General features: G+C 35.8%; 1 protein-coding gene across 11 annotated transcripts in view; it reads left to right on the forward strand.

Moving 5' to 3' along the window:
• The window catches only part of LOC101726216 (putative C-mannosyltransferase DPY19L2), a 59,492-nt gene that overhangs the window by 22,859 nt on the left and 12,684 nt on the right, over positions 1-23,949 (forward strand). For 3 of the 11 annotated variants that reach the window (XR_015445273.1, XM_087195819.1, XM_087195825.1), the window contains exons 7-19: positions 351-408; positions 2,459-2,550; positions 4,668-4,767; positions 9,502-9,579; positions 10,302-10,388; positions 11,572-11,631; positions 12,703-12,855; positions 13,946-14,026; positions 15,955-16,056; positions 17,607-17,678; positions 20,669-20,715; positions 22,595-22,619; positions 22,984-23,103. Coding sequence is in view for 9 of the 11 variants with exons in the window: in XM_087195819.1 (XP_087051945.1) it covers positions 351-408; positions 2,459-2,550; positions 4,668-4,767; positions 9,502-9,579; positions 10,302-10,388; positions 11,572-11,631; positions 12,703-12,855; positions 13,946-14,026; positions 15,955-16,056; positions 17,607-17,678; positions 20,669-20,715; positions 22,595-22,619; positions 22,984-23,103 (1,075 nt within the window). In the remaining 2 variants the exon portion in view is untranslated. The remainder of the gene's footprint in view (positions 1-350; positions 409-2,458; positions 2,551-4,667; positions 4,768-9,501; positions 9,580-10,301; positions 10,389-11,571; positions 11,632-12,702; positions 12,856-13,945; positions 14,027-15,954; positions 16,057-17,606; positions 17,679-20,668; positions 20,716-22,594; positions 22,620-22,983; positions 23,104-23,949) is intronic. The other 8 variants (XR_015445274.1, XM_087195823.1, XM_087195827.1 and 5 more) reach the window with 6 other exon arrangements.

Below are 23,949 nucleotides of genomic sequence, written 5' to 3' on the forward strand. Positions count from 1 at the left end.
AGAGATTTAACCCAGGCTAGGTTCAAACTTACAGTCCTTCTGTTACAGACGTCCAGAATGTTGGGATTATATGTGCGCCACCATGCTTGGCTTGTTAAAAATTATTTTATGTTCACAAATTATCTATTTAGAAAATATTTTAAATACAGTAAATTTTAAAATTTAGACTACAGTATACATAAAATTTTCATGTTTGTACTTACAAGATAAAACATCAACTACATGGTCACTTTTGAAATTTTTAAGTACAGAAAAATGATATCAAATTGTGAGATTGTTTTTCGAAAAACTCAATTTATCTTACATAAATTATGATTTCCTACTTTGTGTTGTTTTTTTTTTTTTTGCAGTGGGAGTCACTTAGGAGGTCTAATTACAGTACTGTGCTACTTTTTCAACCATGGAGAGGTTTGTTTTCTAGAAAATAATTTTAAGAACTAGAGAGTCTATATAAGAACAAAGAAATGTAATCATTAAAGTAATACATAGTTGCATATTATCTGTGACTTGGCAATATTTGGTAGAACCTTATGTTGTAAGTTGGTATTTTAATTATGTTGATCTAAATTTTTAAATCATTAGGAGTTAAAATATATGAAATATCTCACCTGGTCTTTAGTGAGTGCTTACACATGCATGTGTTCTGTAGAACGAATGAAGTACTGTACTTCATGAGTCAGACACTTTCCATTCTTGCATTTATTCCTAGCAGCCTCTTTTGGAGGTGGTTGCTATCCTTACTATACACATTCTGACACAGAGTTTTACAGAGCTTAGGTTACTTACTCAGGACTGCTCATTCTCTGCCTGATGAAGCTGAAGTCTGCCCGCCTCAATACTGGGGATTGAACCCAGGGCCTGCACACTGAGCTATACATCCCTAGGCTGGGCTAAAACATTTGATCCTCCTGCCTCAGCCTTCCAGAGTGCTGAGATTATAGGTGTGTTCCACCATGCATGGATAGTTTTCTCTTTATTTCTGTTGCACTTTTTGTATTGTGGTAAGAGCACTTAACGTAATATCTGCCCTCTTAACAATTTACAACACTGTAATAGAGTATTAACAAAACCCTGTGCAGCAGATCTCTAGAATGTGCTCATCTTGCTCAGATGAGACTTTGCGCGCTTGCGCTTCTCCCAGTTTGGAAGCCGCCTTGGAGCCTGACCATGGGCACCAGGCTGAGGCTTTGCCACCCAGCACCTTGCTTCTGTGTCATCTTGACACAAAATGCTGAATTCAAAGTAGAGATTTCCTTACTAATTCATCCCAAAGGAACATAGTTCACCAAAAAGAGCTCATAGAAACTCACGGAGAATAGAATGGATCATTGTGAGATCCTGAGGATTTGGCAGTGAGAGAGAGTCCGACTGCTGCCTCTCGGAAGCGGAATATGTACTGTGTAATGCCGCGGGTTATGTAGGGTAGAAGTCTTTATGCGTTGCTAGTGGGTTAAGTCTTAAGTCAGTTAGGTAAGGGAATAACAAAAACTATGCTTAAAATGCTTTCGATACATTATTTCAACCTAAAGCAAACAAATACCTTGTCATTAAATAATCCGTTGACATAAAGAAAAAGCTTTGTTTCTGAGTATGTTAGACTACGAGTGGTATGAATTAACTTTTTATACAATTGTAATTCATCTTCCAAGGTTTACAGTTTGAGTGTCTTAGAATAGTAACTTTTGAAAGACGGTTGCAGAGTACTGTGATAAGATTTTAAATTAGAGAATTTTGATGCAAAATTTTTATCAAACTCTGACCTGTATGCCTTAGAAATTGTCTTAGGGGCTGGGGATTTAGCTCAGTGGTTCCATCACCTGCCTAGCAAGCGCTAGGTCCCGAGTTCAATCCCTGGTACCAAAAAAAGAAAAAGAAATTGTCTTAAAGTACACATGAATATTTAATACTTACATTCTACCCATCACATTACTTACATGGTGTGCCTCACATTAGTAATTCTCATTACTTCCAGTGGCCTTTCACATTTACAGTTAACTCTTAAGGATGTATCGCACACAATTGGGGCATCTTGACTACTTGTGCCACCTGGACTTGTTACATGTAAACTCGGTGTTCCGAATGCCCCGGGTGACACCTGTTCGAGCAGTGTTGTGGACAGGTCTGGAGGTCAAGGCCCAGCTATCTGGGTCACATCTGTGGGGCTGGACTGTGGATCTGGCCCAGGAATCCTCACAATCCTCATCCGCCTTCTTGGGTGTCGCTGGGGCTTGCTGTGCTTGGTCCCACAGAGCTGGCACTTGTTCTGAGCTTGAAGTTGGTCGCTCTACTCAGTGGTCCCATGTGAGGAGCTCCGGAACGGAGAAGCTTTGCCTGGCTTTCAGAAGTAGGACCGAGCAGACCTGGGGTTAAAGTTCCCGGAGGAAGCCAACCCTGGTGTTAGGTGAATGATGTTTGCTGTCGTGGACCTGACGTGAACCCAGACTTTCATTCATCTCAGGCCACCCGTGTGATGTGGGCGCCACCTCTGCGTGAGAGCTTTGCATGTCCGTTCCTGGTGCTTCAGATGTATATTCTGACCATGATTCTCAGGTAGTTTTTATTTCTAAAACACAGCTAAGTAAATTACAAGTTAAGTTTCTTAAAATTTGCATCAACCTGTTATAATTGCCATATTTAGCCTATGGGTTTTAGTTATTTAAAAAAATGAGCATAAAGTTAAGGTAATGATATGGAAAAATTGATCTCCATTTAAGAGTTTGGGATACAGGATTTAGATGACTATATTCTAGTAAAATATATGTGATCATATATTGTTTACAAGGATTTGACAGTTTTTGAAAAAAAATTTTGTTCGAAGTTTATGTTCTGTAACTCATTGTTTTCTAGGTAGGAGCGACGCCACTGAGCTATATCCCCAGCCCCCTCAGACTGTGTTTTTGATAGAGAATTCATGTATGTGCCAGGAAAAAAGTGCTCTGTGTGCAACAGAATTTGCAAATACTGGATATGGGGGGAGAGAATAAATTCATTTCTAAATGATGCTTCTACCAGTTCAACAGGTTTTATCTCATTTTTTTGGAGGGAGACACTTTTTGTTGGGATTAAATTTATAAGCATTTCAAAAATTTAAGAAGTCTGAGAAACAAAATACGTAGTAGAATACTATAAATAACTTTATGATAGAAATAAGTTCCATAGGATATTAATGAGATCTCACACTGAATGGAGAATGATCAGTGTCTTCTCCAAAATCCCAGGGAACCCATCCCACTTCATTTATTTATCCTTGGCAGATTCCACCTTCTGTGAAAAATCAGTCCTCCCTCCCTCCCTCCTTTCTTTCAACTGTAAACTTGTGAATCATGCCTAAGTACAGAAATGTCTACATCTGTATTTGCATCTATTTAAAATACCGCACGGGAAACAGAGACCATGCCCTACTTATCTCTAACCACTGTGCACTTAGCACCCTCGCGTGTGAACATTTAAGGTGCTCCAGTGGTAGTTAATTAAGTGGAGGTCAATTCTGCATCCCGGGGAGGCCACAAGCCTTAGAGAGGAGCAGGCTAACTCGTGATGTGTTACCTGCCTGGCGAGCTTATTTGGGGGCTGCATTTAGTTTTGGGCATCTGCTCCCTGTCCAGATTTCTATGTTTGTTCAGTACACTGCCTCCTCTGAGTCAGTGTGGTGAAGAAAGATGCTCATTCCCACCCCTCTCCCTTCATTCCCAGTTTGATTACTAGGAAGATGGCATTTTGATTGATTGTTGATTGATTGATTGATTGATTGACCGAGGTGATATCAATGTGGACAGGCAGGGGTTTCATAGAATGCAGTGTTTTACTTAGAACATTGGGATTGATCCTTGAGGGCACATGCTATATACTCTTTACCTGAGTCAAAAGTAATTTTCATTTGATCAAATATAAGATTACCAAGAGTTGAATGAATATTTTGTGATAATATTACTAAATAATATGAATATTTAAATTTTTGCTGTTGAAAATTTATCTACTGTTGTGCAAAGATTTATCAAAAACCCAGTACAACCTTTATAAAAGGAGCAGTTGCTATTTTATGATTAAAAAAACCCCTTGGATTTCTTTTTTCATATTCAAAACATCCTGAGCTCTTCTGTGGTAAGAGGTATTGGTTACCAGTATGTTTTATTATTGCAGAATGGGTAATTTATATTTCAATTGTGGTGATTCAGCTCTATTACAGAATTAGTTTTTAATTTGTTGTCTTAAAATTTTTTTCTTTAAATTTTTCCATAGTTGTTAGCTTATTTCTTCACCAGCACTTAAAATTGTTTTCAAGGTTTTCTGCAAAATGAAAGTGGTGATATACAAAAACTCTAGGGAATAAACATCTGGAGGCATGCAGGGCCACTGTCCTGCCCTATTTTCTGGCATTGTGCTGGAGTATTTAATTTTGAAAGCCCTGCATATTTATAGGGAAATAAATGTTTATATTTAAAGTATTTTATTTAATGATAAATTATGTATTACTATTTCTGAAGTGTTACAGTTTTCTTTTTATTAAACTGATTTTTAAAGTTAACTATGTTTTGTTGTATTATATCAAAGGTAAGAGAATCATTTAGGTTTTGTCATTTTGCAAGTAGTCTTTTTTGTTTGTTTGTTTGTTTTTGGAATGACTGTCTTCATGGTAAAACTTACTGATCCCACTTCTCTTTCCTAAGGTCCTCCAACAATTATGGAAAACATTACATTGCCCTCTGTCTTGCCAATGTTGCTTTTATGCTTCCCTGGGAATTTGCTCAGTTTATACTTTTTACACAGGTAGGATGATTTTAAACTAGTTTAAGTTGGGTGCAGTATGTACTGGTTATTTCTATAGAAGTTTTAAAATATAATTACATTGATGCTCTAAAAGATTTACAAAATATTAAATGATTATAAAAATTACATAAATGTATGATTTAAAAATATAATTCTTTATTCTTTAGTGTATTGGTCACTGATGAATATTAATGATCAATATATAAAGAAATTTTTCTGTTATTTTTATTCACAAATTTTCCTGCTGGAAGGCAAGATAACATCTGTATATCAGTTTCCCTGTAGATTTTTTTTTCTGGGTGCCCAGCTACACCAACTGCTAATAAGGCTAATCCTGCTCTTCATGGTTGGGGTTTCTATACAGGTCCAGCTAAACGCTGGCTATTTTGTCTGGAGAATAGAATTTTACCTGGCACCATGTCTCAGAGTTGTCCTCACAGTATTGCTTACATGAATTGAATCTATATCGGGCTTCCCAAAACAATTAAGTAACGAATGGCAATGTACTGCATCAAAGTTGGGAAGCAGAGGGCAAAAGGACAATGTTGCTGAAATTTCTTGGCACTGAGATTTTAAGGCTAACAAAGGCTAACAAATCCTAACACTGATAATGATAGTAATAATATTCTGTGTTGGAGGTGAGAAATTCTGCCAAGAGGCCTCATGCTGCCAATTATCACAAAGAGTGAGATTATAACCTCAACTTAATTAACATATTGTATGTTTAAAAAATGTTTGAGGTATTTTCATTGCTTTACTGCCATTTAGTTGGCCCCTTTCAGGTTGCAATACAGAAATGATTCTGTGGTTGTCATTATTTGCACATCCCAACATAGGAGAATATATTTTTAATGAGCATTATTTCATTGTGAGCAAATGTATTAATCCAGTGTTTGTCAAAATGATGAAACTATGAGGTGTGATTGAAAAAAAGTACTATTGTCAATAATCACCCCTCAAAAAATTCCCCCTGACTTTGAATGTATTTGTCCAATCATTCTTGCCACTTTCTGAAGCCGTTCTGAAGTCCACTTTCATGAGTATCTTTGTTGTGCTGTCCTGGCTGCCTCCATATTCTGAATTGATTCAAAATGTTTACCTTTCATGGTCATTTTAAATTGCACAGTGCCAGATCCAGTGACTAAGGTAGATGAGGCTCTGGGTTCAATCTCCAGAACCACTAAAAGTAGAAATAATAGTAAGAAAAAAGACACACGGTAATGTTTTTATGAGCCTCTTTTCTTTGAATGCTGCACAGCAGCAGCAAATTATCCAATTTTTGATCACATCTCATAAAGAAACTCAGGAAAGAGGACTCCCAGAACTGTTTCAGAAAGTGACAAGAATGATGGGAAATGTGGGAGGGGGAAGATTTTAGGGTGTGGTTAATGGCAATGTGTCTTTTACAGTAATAAAGTTTTTAAAAAATTTAAACACACATATAGTTCGATCACCCCTTCTAGGTAAGTTCTTTGGATAAGTTTAATATTGCCTTAGTGATTTTCTATCCATTCCAATATATGTATGAGGCTTTTTTATATGTGAAATTTGTTTGTGTGTTTGTCTTTTCATGGTAATGGGATAATTCAAAGTTATTTTTCTGGGAATATTCTAAGATTTTATTCTTGGTTAGATTTGCATAGATGAAGGTTAAAATTAATTAATGTATCCTCACCATACTGTGTGAGAAATGTGGGTTAAGGAGCCAAGGATTGGTGACACTTCAAAGAGAAAAAACTGTGAAAGACAATAATGGATACCTAGAATATTGATACCTTATTATTAAGGTTCACAGTTTGTATTAAGATTCACTCTCCATATTGTATGGTTTTGACAAACACATTAGATTACCATAGAAAGCTCCCTAAAGAAAACCCTGGGCTTCACTTCTAACCCTTGCCATAACCTCCAGCAACCACTGACCTTTTACTGTTTCTACGACTTCGCCTTTTTTATAAAATGTCATATAGTTGGAATCACACAGTGTGTAGGATATTCAGACTAGCTTATGTCACTTAGCAATATGCATTTAAGATTCCTCCATGTATTTTCATGATGTCAGAGCTCATTTCTGTTTAATTGCTGAATGATATTTTAACTGTATGATTGTTCCACGTTATCTGCTCACCTATTGAAGGACATTATGATTGATTCCAGTCTTTGGTGATTATGAATAAAGCTACCACAAACATTTGTGTACAGGTTTTTGGGTGGACATAGATTTTCATCTCAATTGGATAAATATCCAGGATGCGACTGCTAGATTTTGTGAAACTGACAATTTTATCAGTTTTTTATTTATCCATACTGTGGTGAGCAGTGGTATCTCTTCGCTGTTTTAATTTGCAATTCCCTAGTGACATACACTATTGAACATCTTTCTATATGCTTGTTTATCATCTTCTTTGGTGAGGTGTTTGGAATCTTTCATCCATTTTTATTGGGTTATTTTCTACTATTTAATTTTAAGAGTTCTTTGTGTATTTTGGGCACCACTTCTTTATCAGATATGTGTTGTCTAAAGATTTTTCTCCTGGTCTCTGTCTTTAGTGTTGTATTTACATAGTTGCCATCAAACCATAGGTCACCTATCTCTTCGTTATCATTGTGAAGTTTTGCCTTTAGGTCTAAGGTGTAAGGTCTGTGTCTAGAGTCTTATTTTTTCTTGAATGTTTATGTCCAGAGGTTCCAGCACTACTTGTTGGGGACCGTCCTTCTTCACTGAGTTGCCTTCGCTCCTTGGTCAGAGCTCAGCTGCCTGAATTTGTGTGGGTTTATTTCCAGGCTCTCTGTTTTATACCACAGATCCCTTCAACTATTTTTTCTTCAGTTCCATGCTGTCTTGATTTCTAGCTGTACATTAAATCTCAAAGTCTTTTAGTCTCTAGTTGTTTTTAAGTGTTTTCTCTTTGCCTTTGGCTTTGTGCAGATTTTACAATGAGAATACCTGTGTGGTTATGTTTCTTTCTTTCCACCTTATTCCTCCTTGAGTTTCTAGTGCTTTATAAATCAGTGCTTGATTTTGCCTATTAATTTTCTGAGGTTTTTAGCTATATCCCTTTAAATATAGTTTCTACCTAATTGCATCCTGTCTTTATGGAATGTAAAATATAAAATAATTGATCTCCACACTATATACTCAATATCTGTTTTCTTTCAGATATTTTCACCTTTTTATCATTTTGTACTTTCTTCTGGCCTGTCTTCTAGTTGAGCACTTCTTTTGTATTGATTCTGCTTTTAAACTCATCAGTTAATTTCTTAATATTATTGTAATATTTAGTTGTAACATTTAGATTTCTTTTTTCTTTTTTAGCGCTGCCTCGGAATTGTCAATGATATGTAGAATTCCTTGAACATGTCAAGTACCATTTACTTTCATATCTGATGGTGCCAGGTGTTTTTGAGTGGTCTGTATGCAAATGATGGTCTCTGTATTTCTAAAGAGTTTAAAAAAAAGAAAAACCAAAAAAACATATTTAACAGGGACTGTATGTGGACCACAGAGCACAACATATTTACTCTCTGGCCTTGTACAGAACAAGTTTGCTGATCCTGGGTCTAGGTGCTTGGTAGACCTGTTTCTGCAGTCTTAGTGATAATGTCTTGTCTCCTCCTCTCAATCCCGTCTCCTTTTCTCAGCATCTTACCTCCTCTTCTCAGAATACCTCAGTAGTTATTTTTGAAGTGCTGTAGCGTTAATTTGAGACTAAGTTGATGTGAGCTTTCTCCAGAGAAGATTAAATTTGCTTCCAGCAGGCAAATAAAGGCACTCAGGGTCTTGAATCATATCTGTGCAATGAGATTAAGATGACTCCGTGGTGGGGTTCAGCCTTTCTGAGGAGTAACCTGTTTTCTGGTTCACCCATAGGGTGTAGTCCTTTGATGCCCCAAACCAAAGCCTGGGTCCTTACCAGGCACCCCCTTCTTGGTGTGCCCTGCCCACCCAGTCTGTTGAAAAGCCTGCCAAGCCTGCGGGTCTCCCAGCACCTCTCAACCTGCACGCAGCTGCCTGTATCAGAGCTTGCAGATACTGCTGGAAAGAAAATTATCCAAAATGCATGGTCATCAGGATAGATTCCCATCTTTTCCCTGGTCTTACCGTGCTAATTCTTCACTTGCTTTGTTAATAATCTATAGCTTTCATACATGTATGTGTGTATATATACATACATACATGTATGAAATATATAAATATATATAAATATAATCTAATATAATTTATAATATATAAATATATTATAAAAATTATATACTATACCAGGGATTTAGCTCAGTGGTTTTGCCGCCTGCTGTGCAAGCAGAAGGACCTGAGTTTGATCCCCGGTACCAAAAAAAAAAAATATATATATATATATATGCGCACTATATTATATATAATATATAATGTAACTTATAATATATAAATATATAGTATATTTATAAGTATATATTATAAAATATTTATAATATACAAGTATATATTATAAATATATAAGTATTATAAAATATTTATAAATATAATGATATATTTATAATATATAAATATATATTATAAATATATAAGTATTATAAAAATATTTATAAATATATAATATATATTTCCCTGGGTATTCCACTTTTCAACTGGAAAATTATTCAAATATTGCCTGCCATGATCAGAAATATGACTCCCCTCTTTTATTTACTTTATCTAAGACCAATATTTATTTGCTAGATGTTTTTCACTTTTGTGATGTTCTGTGTTTGTTTCAGACAGCCTCATTATTTACCATGTATGTTGTGGGCTACATTCAGCCAAGCAAGTTTCAGAAGATCATTTATATGAACATGGTAACATTTTTAATGTTTATAAATCAAATATTAAAATAAGTTCCCAGAGTTTATAAAGTGTAATTAATTCTGTTTATGGTAGTGTTAAATACATATAATGTTGATGGTTTCCAGAAAGAAAACTGGGAATGTGCATTACAGATACCACATTACAGCACATTATACTTTCAGCTAGATTATAGATGTGTTGAACTCTCTAAAACATTTTTATGTTTTATTTTCATCTTTAATTTTGAAGCAGTCTTTTTTGCCTTAGCCCTGAGATTTCTAATACTTAGAGCAAATATGACACTGCAGTAGAAAATTTACATTGCTGCAATTTTGTTTTTATCTTAGATCCAAAATATATCTCCCTTAAAAACAGAAAAAATAATGAAGCTTCATCAATGATGGAAATCACGAAGTAAACAACAAAAATAAGATTAGGGAAATATAGTTCTAAGTCTTCTCTTATTATTTTGTTATTGAAACAATAGAAATGTTAAAATTTTTAAATCTTTCTTTGTGCAAGTAACAGATAGAGAAGAAATTTAGTTGTGCTATATGAGTTTATGATCTTGAATTTTAATACTTAGAAACTAGCAGTGACTTGAAATTCTGTTGGCAAAGACCTTCAATCTTATTTATACAGATGCTATTTCTGTTAAAAATGACTCTGTCTCCAAAGTATTCATTGTGTTATGCATGTAATAGCTGTAAAACAAGTGTTTTTCATTTTTCAGGTTTCAGTTATCCTCTGTTTTATTTTGATGTTTGGAAATCCAGTGTACTTATCTTCTTACTATTCTTCATCTTTGTTAATGACATGGGTAAGTGCTTGTTAAGCTCAGGAAGGTTTCTTTCCCCCTGTTGAAAGAAGATTTTGTTTAATACAAGTATAGGAGAATAAATAGGGCCTTTTCCTGATTATTATTCACATGAGAAAAAGTTTTCACAAATCGTTTTTCTCTTCCTCATCCTTGAAAAATAATATAGAGCACCAGTTTTCCTTTTCAGACCAATACCCAAGTAAATATTTAAAAAATGATCACAAGATAATGAGACTTACTTTAAAAACATAGCCTCTAAAAGCACTTATAATTTATGCCAACATGCCTTCTGTTTTCTTAAGTCACTTTAGTAGGGTAACTATTTATTATAGTAACTCGACTAAAACATTTTTGGAACTCCTTAAATTACCACAGACTTTGGTACATTCTTTTGAATATTCTCCATCATGTAAAATCTTCATCTCTCAACGTTGTATTTGATTTTTAGGATGGATCAAAATCTTCTGAATAGAGTAGATGTTGGACTGGGTGATGAAGATCTGGGTTAAAATGTGGTGCACCAGTCACATCATAGGACTGATTTTCCTGTTCTTAGAACTGAGTTATCCCTGAGGACAGTTTAGAAAGTGGCGTTCCAAACTATTTTGAGCAATGGCAAGAGAATTAGAATAACTATGCAGCCTCTTGGGACAACTTACTGTCATGAGCAGTGCTCATTTGAGCGTGAATAGCACTTACTTGTACGGTGCACTGATTGAATATTTTGGCCTTGTTCTTAGGATTTAACAGTTTGGGTTCTTCTGCTCTTTGTGCCTCAGAGTAATGAATCTCTTCACTCCCTCAACCCCCGGCAAAACATAAGCTTGCTTTTTCCAACATTGTGTCAAACTTTTCAGCATTACAAAATGGTGGTATCCACACACCATCCACCTTTCCAGGGGGTGACCCTGCAAAGCATATCCAGCATAACTCAGTGAGTGTTAGCTTGATTCAAGAAGTGGCGTTTTAGCCCCCAGAGCATCTAGCTCTCACTTTGAGGGCATTTGTCATGTCCCTGACCTGAAAAATCAGCAATTGAGCAGGAAAATGGCTGGTGGCAGTTGGGATAGAAGGGTGTAGCTGTGTAATGTTTGAAATGTGCCATGCATATAAAATCTAAACGTTAATAGTATTTAACTAATAATGGTATTTAATTAATAATGGTATGTCTCATGTATTTCAGGTGATAATTCTAAAGAGAAATGAAATTCATAGAATGGGAATATGTGAACTCAACTTTTGGGTGAGGGTCAATGTTTTTAAGTTTTTTCAATCTCAACTTTTTATTTCTATCAGTGAATATAGATGATATACTTGAAAAGTGATTTATATTTAATAAGCCTTATAAATAGCTACTGTCAAAGGTAGGAAATAGTCCTGAGCTAGCAGTCATTCTTTTTCTGTGGGTTTTTGATGTGCTTCTATTAAAAAATAAAACCATATTGAAGAGCCATAAGTTCATATTATATACATTATTATATACTGTATATCGAGAGAGTAAAACTAGAAAAGTTATTGTAAGATGAGAAGGTAGATTTCTACACAGAATACAAAAGAGCAGAATGGGAGAGTTGCCAGTTCTGCTTTCTAGAGGCAATCTCCTTTCCCTTAAAGTGGAAGTATAGAAGTATTTGACAACTCAGTTGTTGGATAACATGGCAATTCTAATATGAGTTGTTTTTCACTTCATAAAAATTGGGCAATTTAATAACTCAAAAGAAAGTTAAAATTTTAATTGCAAGCTATTGAAAAATGACAATGGATAAAACAGTGTTCATGGAGGTTTAAGGAATTTTGCCAAAGCTGTACTCAAAGAAAAATTTATTGTCTCAAACTGCATTTTCTACTATATTTTAAGCAGTAGATTAGAAAAAATAAGAACTAACTAAGCAATAAGGTCAATCATGTCTAAGAAACAAAAACATTGATGCATAGGAAATTTGGAAACAACACATACTGTTGAAAATATGCCTTATATATTTGAAAGAAAAAATATATAGTATCTGAATAAATCTAACAAAGTAGTAAAATATCTGATGGGGAAACATTTTTAAATCTTAAAATGTAAGGATTATCCAAGTAAATGGAAAATTAAGCCATGTTATCCATAGGAAGGCACCATAGAGGACAGTTCTCCCCAGCTGACGTTTGGGTTGGAAGGAATGCCAACAGGATTGCCTTGCAGGTCCCTTCTGAGGGAACAGTGCTGGGATCATCCGGTGTCTGTGCAGGCCAAGTTCACCTTATCACAGATAGAAGCTGCAGGCACAGCTGTTGTAAATGTTTTCCACCATATCCTTTGTCTCCTCGACAGGCGGTTGTGATCCCTGGGTACACTGTGTCTCGGCAGGATGCTCCGGGCTCACCTTGCGGTTGCCTGGCCCAGTCCTGGAACCAGCCCTGGGTCCTTGTCGTGGAGAATGGTGGCTTCCTCATGGCCTCACTTCCTCTTTGTTTTTTTGAGATGGTGACAGTAACTGATTATCTATCATCTATCTATCTATTTTCTTATTTGTAATTTGAGGTTTGTGCTGTTACTGTTTTTCTGCCTTTTAAGTCCCTGCTCTGAGTCCATTCTCAATTTTCCAGGCCTCTATTCACATACACTGTGTTCGCTCTCTCTCTCTCTCTCTCTCTCTCTCTCTCTCTCTCTCTCTCTCTCTCTCTCTCTCAGTAGTTTGGTACAGTTTGGGGGTCCTTCTGCTCCTCCCCCTCTATTGCTCTTTAAAGGTCTCCCCTTAACCTCTGCAGAGGCTTTGGTCAGAAACAAATCTGCTCCGTATGTTATTTCCTTTTCTATTGACAGGGAATGTGGAGTTTGTGCTGCTGCCCATCTTCTGCGTTTGTGGTTGTATTGTTCTGCATGTCGGATTTTGTGTGGAGAGATTTGGATTTAGACTGCTGTCATTTTCCTCAGGCTGTCCAGAAGTCTGCATTGGCTCTGTGTGCAATCAAAGGCAGCCAGAAAGTAACAGAAACCTTGCTGTCAGCTCTAGTGCATATTTCTCTTTTGAAAGGGAAAATTTGATAACAAATTTTCCTTTCTTGAAGAAGGAATTACATAATTTTATTTCCAAAAGAGTGATAGAAGCATTTTAATATAATGTTTTGAAATATGGATTTTCAGCTAAGAAATAATATTTGGAAATAAATATATAACCCCTATTATTAACAGAAATTGAAAAGAAATAACTTTATGATTTCCTTTGGGTTTATAATATGTAGAGCTCTTGTGTTCTTATATATTTTATAAAAGTATGATTAATTTCAGCTTTTTGCTGTTAAATAAAATTTTCTAAAGGAGTATTTCTTTTTTTTTTTTTTTTTGGTACTGGGGATCGAACTCGGGTCCTTGTGCTTGCGCAGCTGGAGGCAAAAGCACTGAGCTAAATCCCTGGCCCAGGTGTATTTCTTTTTGAGGATTTACCATATATACTTCAATAATATGGTATATGTCACATGATTAAAATCTTTCTGTGTCACTTCTAGGTATGATTGAACATTTTAACTTAGATAATTTATAATTTGTAATCCTGGACTTCTGCTTTGTTTTCTAGCTCATTCAAGGTTGTGCTTGGTGGTTTGGAACAATCATTTTGAAACTTCTGACAGCCGAAATCTTGGGGGTTTCAGACCATGTAAGTACTTTCTAGTTGAAACATTAAAGTTCCTAAAAACCGTGTAGCTGGATGAAAACTTGAAACAATCTATTCTTGCCACTGCATTGTTCAGAGTTTCCCATTTCTTCCGGGCTCCTGAGCTAATTATTAGCATAGGCGATTATAAAATCTTGCAGTTCAGTGATCTTTACAACCACTAGGAAAAAGTGTATCAGTGAATGCTGACTTAGTCTCCTAAGACAAAAAGCCAATAATTTGTTTAGCAATTATTTGTAATATTTCAGGTAAAATAAAAATAATCTTTTGTTTACTAGCTTTTCCATTTATTGCATATGTTAATATATGAGTGGTCTGTACCCAGCCCTAAAATACAGAACTTTGAAAACACTCTATAGAGCTGGGTGTGGTGGTGCATACCTGTCATCTCAGCACTGGGCTGGGGAGGTACTGCAGTGCAAAGGCCTCGGGTTTAATCCCTAGTACATCAAAACAAAACAAAACAAAGCAAAGCAAAGCAAAGGAAAATAAAACCTCTATATAGTTTTATTTATTTATAGTTATGGACTAAATTTATGACTTTATATTTTAAGGTGTTATTGTTACATAAAAAAAGAACGTTAAAATTCTGTCTTCTCATTTTGTAGAAATCGTATACAGATCCCTTATCTCTTATGGTATTTCTGTTTGTTTTAAGACTAATATTTTAAAGAATGGCTTTTTTCAAGGCTCAAGTTCCTACTTAACTACCTGGTTTAGGGACTAGAAAACAATGTTTGATTTGTAACACTTTATATTAAGAAAGCATACATGAGCGATCACACAGTACTGTAGTATGAAACTGACCTTAGCTGGTGCCATTCAGTGAGGGCCTTGTCTAGCACTGAGCTTACGTGAACTTTAGCACTGACTAAAAGGTCAAGTGTTGTTACTATCCAATAATACATTCGTGCTAATGTTAAATAAGATTTCTAAGTATAAGCATGTGTTTTCTGTTTATTGCTAGCTTTGAATAGTGGTATAGTAGATTTATTTGTTTTTAGTGTTCTCTGGTGTGTCTGGCAGGTTTCCCTTTTTTTCTTTTCAATTGTTATAACTTTTTATTTTGTAGGGTATAAGCTTCACCTAGGCCTTCTAAATTATTTCTTATCAATCAGTCTGATTTTGTTTCTTGCCTTGCTCTACATTCTTTTTTACAGATCTTAAAAGAAACACACACATCTTCCCTTGGTAGTTGCAAGTGACTTTCTCTTCTCTTTTTCATCTGACAGATATGAGAAGCACTTGAGATGCTAGCAGTCTACTGACTTTGTTAGTAGGTCTATTTTGAATTAGAAATACAAAGAATATTTCTAAATTACCCTTGATGCTGGTAGATAAGAGAAATTGTGAATAAAAAAACTGATAATGATTGATTAAACTTGTTGTGAAGTAATTTCTGTCCCTATCAAATAATTTGAATTCAGGCTGCACATGCTAAATATTTTCCTTTTCCTGGCCTGGGAATTCAGTGGAAAAAGACATCTCACATCAGCAGGTAACCAAACATCAGGTCAAAAAGTAACAAATGCAATCAGTGTAGAAGGCTTGTTGAAAATAACAAGGCATAGAAAGTTTGTGATTTAGTGTGAATGAAATGAAAGTGGTAATTGGGTTATTTTTCATGATAAATTAATGTCCTGATTAACTGAGTGGTGATTTCTTCCCCAAAAATGTTGATCTTACCTTCATCATTTTCTCTGCTTATTTTTAAAACTATTTCTATTTTTCTTTTCTTTTTATATTTCTCTTTAGTTTTAGTTATCTTGATAAATCAGCATATGGTACATTTGATTCTCTGTATTTTTTGTTTCTGAGACACATCTGTTTATTACTCTTATGTCAAGTCAGTTATTACTGGCTATAATCATTTGTGTAATTTTAATTCATTTTACTCTATTTTCTTCCAGATTAGCCTGACTGACCTTATAGCAGCCAGAATCTTACGGTATACAGATTTTGATACCTTAATGTACACCTGTGCTCCTGAAACTTATTTCATGGAACAAGCGGTATGAATATTTCTCTGTTTTTTCCTTGTGTATAGGTATGGTGGGTTTTTACTCTTTAGTTTTCCTTTTTGTGTGAAGCTCAAAATTTTTACTCAGATATACCAAATTCACTTACTCTGTCATCTTTTACTATGACATTTGCTAGCCATATGGTATCCTCACTTGTTTTATCTGTAAATTCTATAGTAGGATAGTAGCCCTTGCTGTAAAAAATAGTTAAATATGATAATCTAGATAAAGTAGTTAATATACTATAGGACCCACAGTATATTATTACTAGTGAATTACTTTTAATAATTGAGGCCAGTTTCAGATACAGGGCCATTCAGGAAAAAAAAAATCCACGTTCTTGTATTTGTTTGGAAGAAATGCAGTTTTATTGCATTTAGTACCCCAAATTGCATTAAAATTTTTAACAGGGTATTGCTGATGACTTTTGATAAGTACACAAAACTCATTTTAGATTTTAGAGTCTTAAAATACATGGCATTCTCCTTTATAAAAAAATGCTTAAGTGGTTAGGCTTTAAAATATTTACCTTCTTGTAGGACCATGAAATATAAGACCAGGAAGGTATTTTAGAGACCGTGTTGTATAATTTTTCCATTTTCAGATGAGGAAAGCAAAGCTTAAAAGATTTACCTAACATAGGACTGGGGATTTAGCTCAGTGGTTCTGGCGCCTGCCTCACAATCACAAGATCCCAATTTCGATCCTCGGTACCAAAAAAAAAAAAAAAAAAAAAGATTTGCCTAACATGCACGCTGGAGCCAGAATTAAAATTAGCACATGGGCTCTGGTGGATCCTGGTGCTCCCAAGCCACTGTGCTTTCCTCTGTCTGAGGTTGACTTTTTTCTTCATGGAACAGGGAAAGGTTGTCACTGCATCAATCCTTGTCTAAGAATGATGAATTCTGAATTAATGATAAATATAATATTGGAATTTTGCATTTTCTTCTCCATCTAACCAGTTGCTTATTCATTCAGAAACTTGTTATTGGCCACTAGTTAGCCATGAAGCAGTTTACTATAGGCCAGCAAAGAGGAAAATGACCTGGCTCCTGCTTCCAAGAAATATAGTTGAGTTATGTGGCAGGTCACTCCCTATCATGATAAGAAATCGTGAGGAGTATTTAGCAGATATTACTTCTGCATTTATCTATACTTCCAGTAATTACTTGGGCTGGCTTTGTTCCTTGTCAGCTCCTTTTTTTTCTTTTTTAACAGATGATAATAGAATTTTGCAGTGTAGGAAATGATAGTCTTGGACCCAGGGAGCAGTAACACACATGTTAAAATTTAATATTATGTAAATAAAGAAAATACAGATCAAATAAAGGAAAACATAATGGACTTAGCTAATTCTAGGTTTAATAGTTAATCTTGTTGAGCACTTGTATCAGAATGTGTAAGATTATAACTATGTATTTTACTAATGACAAAGACATTTTACCTTTAAGAAATATCATTGTGGCACTCGGTTTGACATAGATTTTTACTAAGTTAATATAAAATTCAGTAACTATTTTGAATAATTTCATATATTTCAGACTCCACTGAGATACATAAAGACGTTATTGCTTCCAGTTGTTATGGTGATTACTTATTTTATCTTTAAAAAGGTATTTTCAAAAAATTTTTACTCACTTGTTTTTAGGTTCAAAATAAGAACTGTAGTGGATTAATGATAATTGCTCTGAATTCTTTATTTTTTAAATTGGTTAATTCTCTAAATTTTTTTATTCAGGTCTTTCTTTATCTAGTATTAAACTTGTTTTAATTGAGATCCACATTATTAAAACTATTTTTATTTATTCTTTCAAAAGATTTTGTCAGTCCCTCTCTCTGTATGGAGAACTACATTAATATTGTAGGTACTCTGGAGAAATAAAACATAGCCACCCCAATCTTGGGCAGTCCTGGAGGATGGAAAGTGGAAAGATTAAGCAAATAATCACACACATAACTAAAGAATTACAATTGTGATAGGTACTAAGAAAGAAAAATACGATGACAACTTCAGTATCTTTCACATGTAAAGCACATTCAGAGAAGTCTTGATCTATTTTGATTAGACAAGCTCAGGAAAAATTTGTATAAGCAGTTGGGTTTTCTTTTTTTCCTGCTTCTGTTCCTATCTACTCCCCCCTCTTCCTTTTTCTTTTTTGAAACATAGTTTTGCTATGTAGCCCAGACTGGCCTGGAGCTCACTGTCCTCCGGCCTCAGCCTCTCAAGTGCTGGGATTCAGGCATGCCCCACCACACCTAGCTTTGTATAGCCATCTAAATTATCTTTTTCAGGATATTGAGTGTTTTTACAACAGAAGAAAGAAATGTGATAATACAAAAGATAATCTTTAAAATACCACTGCCAGATATGCCTGGTCTGGGAGTGATGTGTCTGAAAGCCCATTTCATGACAGTGGGCCCTTAGGGATTTGTTTGTGTTTCTTTTTTTTAAACCATCTTCGTTAATATTGTTTACCAGTTGTCTTGCCTTAAGTCAATATGTATTTATTTTATACTTTTCAGCAGATACCAATAACATGATTTCTCAACCACCGTACCAGTTGTCATCCTGTTGAGAGTTTTCTGTATTTAAAGGCAAACTGCATATGACCCCATGCCACATGCCTCATTCCTTTGTTTTCACATAGAATATGAATAATTTATGAGTGGGCAGTCACCTCCCTGTACATCTGTGCTGTTTCCCCCCGATCCAGTTTCTTAGAGACCGCTCAGAGACAGTCAGGACAGAGTGTTACAGGTTCTAGGGTTCTGGAGTCTCCCTTTAGAGGTGTTTCTAGGTTCTTTTTGTCCCGAACAAAGAATTGGTCAAGACAACCACTAAAGGCAGCGAGGTTTTACATTTATTAAAGGTATGAAAAGAAAAGAAACATGCTCTGCAAAGCAAGTATGGCCCAACTAAAAGTAATAAAAGAAGTACACCCTGGAAAAAGCAGGGTAGGCCACTGAGTTGACAGTGGCGCCCAGCTCAGTGACAGCTGTCTTTTGTATCTCCCAGTCCTCAGGCTGACATCAGGTCTAGGCTGTCCTATCAAAAATCTGGTTGAGTTCTCTGCAGAAGAGTTGAAGATACCATTGTCTGATCGTTTCTAAGTGAAGGACTCTGGGAAATGTTTCGCACATGGTGTCCTGGAACTCAGTAACAACAGATCACACCCACTTCCCTGGCCAACTTGCCATGCCCTATTCTGCCTCAAGAGGAAATGAGAAGGAGTGAGTTAGGTGGGAACAAGTTCACTGCTCTCCATTCCCTGGCCAAAGATTTTTCTCAGTGCCCATTTCTGTTCCATCAAGGCCAGTTGTGGCGTTCTTAAGGGCTCCGCTTGGGGGCTAATGCGTGAATGCACTTTGTATCCTGCCAGGGAGAGAGAAAATGCTAGGTAGACCTGCTGTTACTGTATTTTTTTAAAAAAACTAAGAATCAAGACTCATAAACACATTAAAAACCCCCAGACACACCACAACCCCACAATCTACACTGTGCACGTACAGTAGCAATGGTGCACACACACACACACACACACACACACACACACACACACACTCCCATACTCCCATCCCTGCATCCCATCCCTGCAGCCACCAAAGCTTCCTTCCTCTCTGTTTCCTTAAAAATCCTTCATTTTTATTTGTCCTGGTGTGGCTTATTTTCCCCTTCAGGGATACTGCTGATGCTCATGGAAGTTGTCACTTCTACACAGTCACTTCTTAGAAGGAAAGATGGCAAGTCTGGTGTGACATTCCTGTGACTACAGAAACTTAAACTCATGGAAATGACTGTTTTATCATCTGTCTCCTCAAATTGGCATCTGCTTGTCCAGAGGACTAGAACCTCGTGTCACTTCATGCATGCTAAATTATAGTATTCAAATGCATTTATGTTCCAATGAATCTGATACATTCTTCTGTGAAAGATGCTCTTCAATCAGTGAGAGAAGTTAAAAAGTCTAAACTCAGATTTCATTTTCAAGTGGAGTCCAAATTCAACTATTATTTTACATGTTTATCTCTGAGCTAAGCCACCTATCCTGTGGAGAGAGACATTTTAAGTTACTTTTAAATGTTTTGTGTTCCCTGCTGACCTCTCCTGGGGCAACTCCACATTTCCGTTCCACACTTCCTCTTCTCCAGCACTGACTGTTACCTGACCCATTCTGATGAGTTTCTTAAGCCTCCTGTAGCCATCACATTGAGTTGAAAGAGTAACCAGGGAGTTTTATTTGTCCATGGGTAATTCATTATAATCCAGAGTTCTGAGTGAAGCAGGAACATGGGTGAGCTGGATAGGGAGGGAGATCCTCATTTGCTAGCGAGGCTAAGATAAAACAGTCCCTGCAAGTGCACAGGAGAAGCTGCCTCCTGTGTGGACACCAATGTGCTGCCCCTACTCCCCTGCCCCACTAGTAAGCAGTTATCCACATTAGGGATGCTTAGGACTTCAGAGCTCAAGGGCACCTGAAGATCTATTCCAACACTCTTTATAGAACAGAGTTATCATTTACAAGGGCAGTTCGCCTGTGACAGAGCTGGGACTGCGCAGTTCCTGAAAACTCACTTTAACATGAAAAAATACTTCTATTCACAGACTATTCGTGATGTTTTTTGTGCCTTATCTACAAACACTTACCTAAGGTAACTGTCATAGTTTGTTAAAAACATACCACATTAGTATTGAATAATTTAATGAAATATTAAATTTTAAAATATATATGTGCATTAATCTTTACCATTATGATTAAGAAAGGAGACAGGTGCCATATTTGCATGTTTTAAGGAAAGACTGCTGCTCTTACAGATTTCTTTGTATTTTCACTTGTGTTGGAAATATTTATGTTTGTGAAATAACTAAAATTGATTTAATTTTAACACATAGAAGTTAAAGTCAGTAGACAGAAGTAAGTTACAGTTTTATTTTGACTATTCTTTTTCACTTTTAGAGAGGGTATATTTATTTGTTTTGCTGAATATTTATGAAAAAGTTTTTACTACATTTATTGTTAAATCTGTATTGTACCACAGTTTTTAGCGGTTTCAGGGAAGTAACCAGAATCAAGGCATAAACAAATGCCAACAAAATATAACATGATTTATGAAATAAATGCACATAAATAAATCACCTAAAAGACATAGAAAGCAAATTGTGACAGCAACTTCCTTTTGAGGGAAATGTTACCTCAAATTACGCTTTATATTTATAGTATGTCATTTTATTTTATGACCTTTATTTTTAAGAGCAGATTTAGATTTACAGAAAAATAATGAAAATTGTACATAGTTTTCATGCATCTTATACTCCACACTTTTATGTTTTTATTTTATTATTATTTTTTTTGGTACCGAGGATCAAACTTGGGTCCTTGCGCTCGTGCAGCAGGTGGTGAAACCACTGAGCTAAATCCCCGGCCCCTACACTTTTATTTTTAATTAGCAGCTTTGTGTGGTTCTCACAAGAGCTGACTAAGACCTTTGTTGAAGTCATGTCCAAAGAAGGGCAATGACAGACCCGCTGTACTTGGTTCTGGTCAGATGGGGGCCGGGCACCTTGAAAACAGGCACATAAGGACAGATCTGGGGTATTTAATTTGATAACAAAAGGCTGAGGAGCACGTGGCAGCTGTGTGGTGACCTCTGCTGCCCCTGGAGCACTCTTAGTTACATCTGCAGGTCCTTGTGCCATTGAATTTCTTCTGAATGCGGTCTCCCTTCTCTCTCCTACCCCAAATTCATATTGGAAGGCCCTTGCAACCCATAAAAACTTCTATAAAATACTCAGTGGAACAATTAAATGTATAGTCTCTTACCTCTTCTGTGAAACTAACATAAACTCTCTGAGGATAAGAATGATAGCTGTATTATTCCTGCAGTATTCACTACACAGTGAGTGGCTCTAGTATTTAGTAGATCCAGATCACTTTTCTGGAACTAAAAAAAAAATTTGTTTACCCAATAATTTTTATTGTAGAACTTTATCTTAAGGAAATATTCAGAGATGCTCACCAAGATTTATGTACAAGGATGTTCAGTTATGAAAAATCAAAATGACAGCAGTAGTTATGCAAAGTTTTATATTTATTGTACATATCTTGAATATTTAATAGAAAGTCTTTCTATTCATTTATTCTTCTAGAAGTACAACAACCTCTGGGAATCTGTAAAACCCATTTTGTCTTAACTAAAGAATAGCTTTTTGATTATATAGGATGACTATATGCCTTTTAAATTCATACAGTTTTTAGTAGTGTTATTTAATTTCTATCTTTATTTATGCTCCTGACTCATTTAGAGAAAATCAAATTTCAAAAATCTGAGGATAAATGAAGCTGTTCTTAAATAATCATATGTTAGGGCTGGGGATTTACCTCAGTGGTTTCGCTACCTGCTGCGCAAGCTTAAGGACACGAGTTCGATCCCCGGTACCAAAAAAAAAACCAAAACCAAAAACCAAAAAAAAAATAATAATCATATGGTAATGAGCATTCAGTAAATAGATAATATTTTTGTTTTATTCCAGAAAACAGCTCCTTGAACATGGTGAGGTAAAGGTCTTCTCATTTTATTCTCTAGTAGGCTACTGGGTTAAATTCTAGTTCAAAGATAATTCATGAGGGTGCTGCCTTGCTTGAGTCATTGAGCACTGGTAATGAATTTCTGTTGACTCTTCTCTCCAGGGTTTCCCACTAACATCTCAGCTTCTCAAGGGTGAAAATTGCTCAGAGTTGCATCTGAAGCCCCACAACAGTGCCTGGCCTATAACAGGCATTCAGTGGATCTTTGTTGAATGAATAAATGTAATAGGCATAGTAATATGTTAGATTTGGCCTAAGTACTAATAGTTTTAATACACTTTATTTGCTGTAAAATACATAAAGTGAAAGTGTCATTTTGTTTTGTATTTTATAGCTGGTTTTTCACGCATTGCAGTTGTTAGCATTTGCTGCCCTTGCCATTTTGATATTGAGACTGAAGCTGTTTTTGACACCGCACATGTGTGTTATGGCTTCCTTGATCTGCTCTCAACGGGTAAGGTGTCCATTGTTGTGCAGCTGGACTGTGAGAACTATAGCAACTTTGGTACAGTTACCGGGGCTTTGCTGAGTAATCTAAAACATAAAAATACTGTGTTTTAAAGTTAGCTAACCTAAATTATTTAAAATGATAGCTCATGACTCACTATTGAGTATGCAAAAGGACATCGGATGGCTTTGAAAATGATTCCTAGAGTGTAGCTGATGTTGCTATGATGAGTGAGAAGTATTTTCCCTTCTTTTTCCCTTCCCTGTTGGTGTCTGGTCCACAAACAGCCTCCAGCCCTCCAGAGCCACCCTGCAATACTCGTTGAGTACTGAGCAGATGCTGAGCAATTGCTCTAGCATAGTCCTGCTTGGCTCAGAGAATCCAAAGACAAGCTGTCAGTTCTGTGGTTCTCTTCCTGTGTCTAATGTGCAGAACAGCTAGATAAATTAGCTAGAATTGTGTCACCTCTAAGCACCTAAGTATGTCTGAAAATATCATGATGCCTGTTTTCCTGAGTGGTACATATCACTGCTAATAGATTTTTCCTAGTTAATCAAGATGTTCATAAAAGGCAACCCCACATGATAAAGGATTGAGTTCTAGGATGTTTCAGTGTAATGTATTAATCTTAACCCTTGATTGCAAATTAATGCTAGAAGGATCAGGTATTCCTTCTGTAATTATTTTGAGGAGAGAGAAAGCTCCATTTTACCTGGACTCAGTAATTCAAACATATTCATTGTTCTTAAGCAATAGGTGATGCTAATTATGTGCTTTAGTTTGTTGATAGCAAAGCGTCATATGCCTTGGCTTTAGTAATAAGGTGAGGATTTATATTTGAACTTTCACACT

Source organism: Heterocephalus glaber, unplaced genomic scaffold, assembly GCF_053883595.1.
Source record: "Heterocephalus glaber isolate CG9 unplaced genomic scaffold, H.glaber_assembly_v1.0 deba00001610, whole genome shotgun sequence".
Lineage (NCBI taxonomy): Eukaryota > Metazoa > Chordata > Mammalia > Rodentia > Bathyergidae > Heterocephalus > Heterocephalus glaber.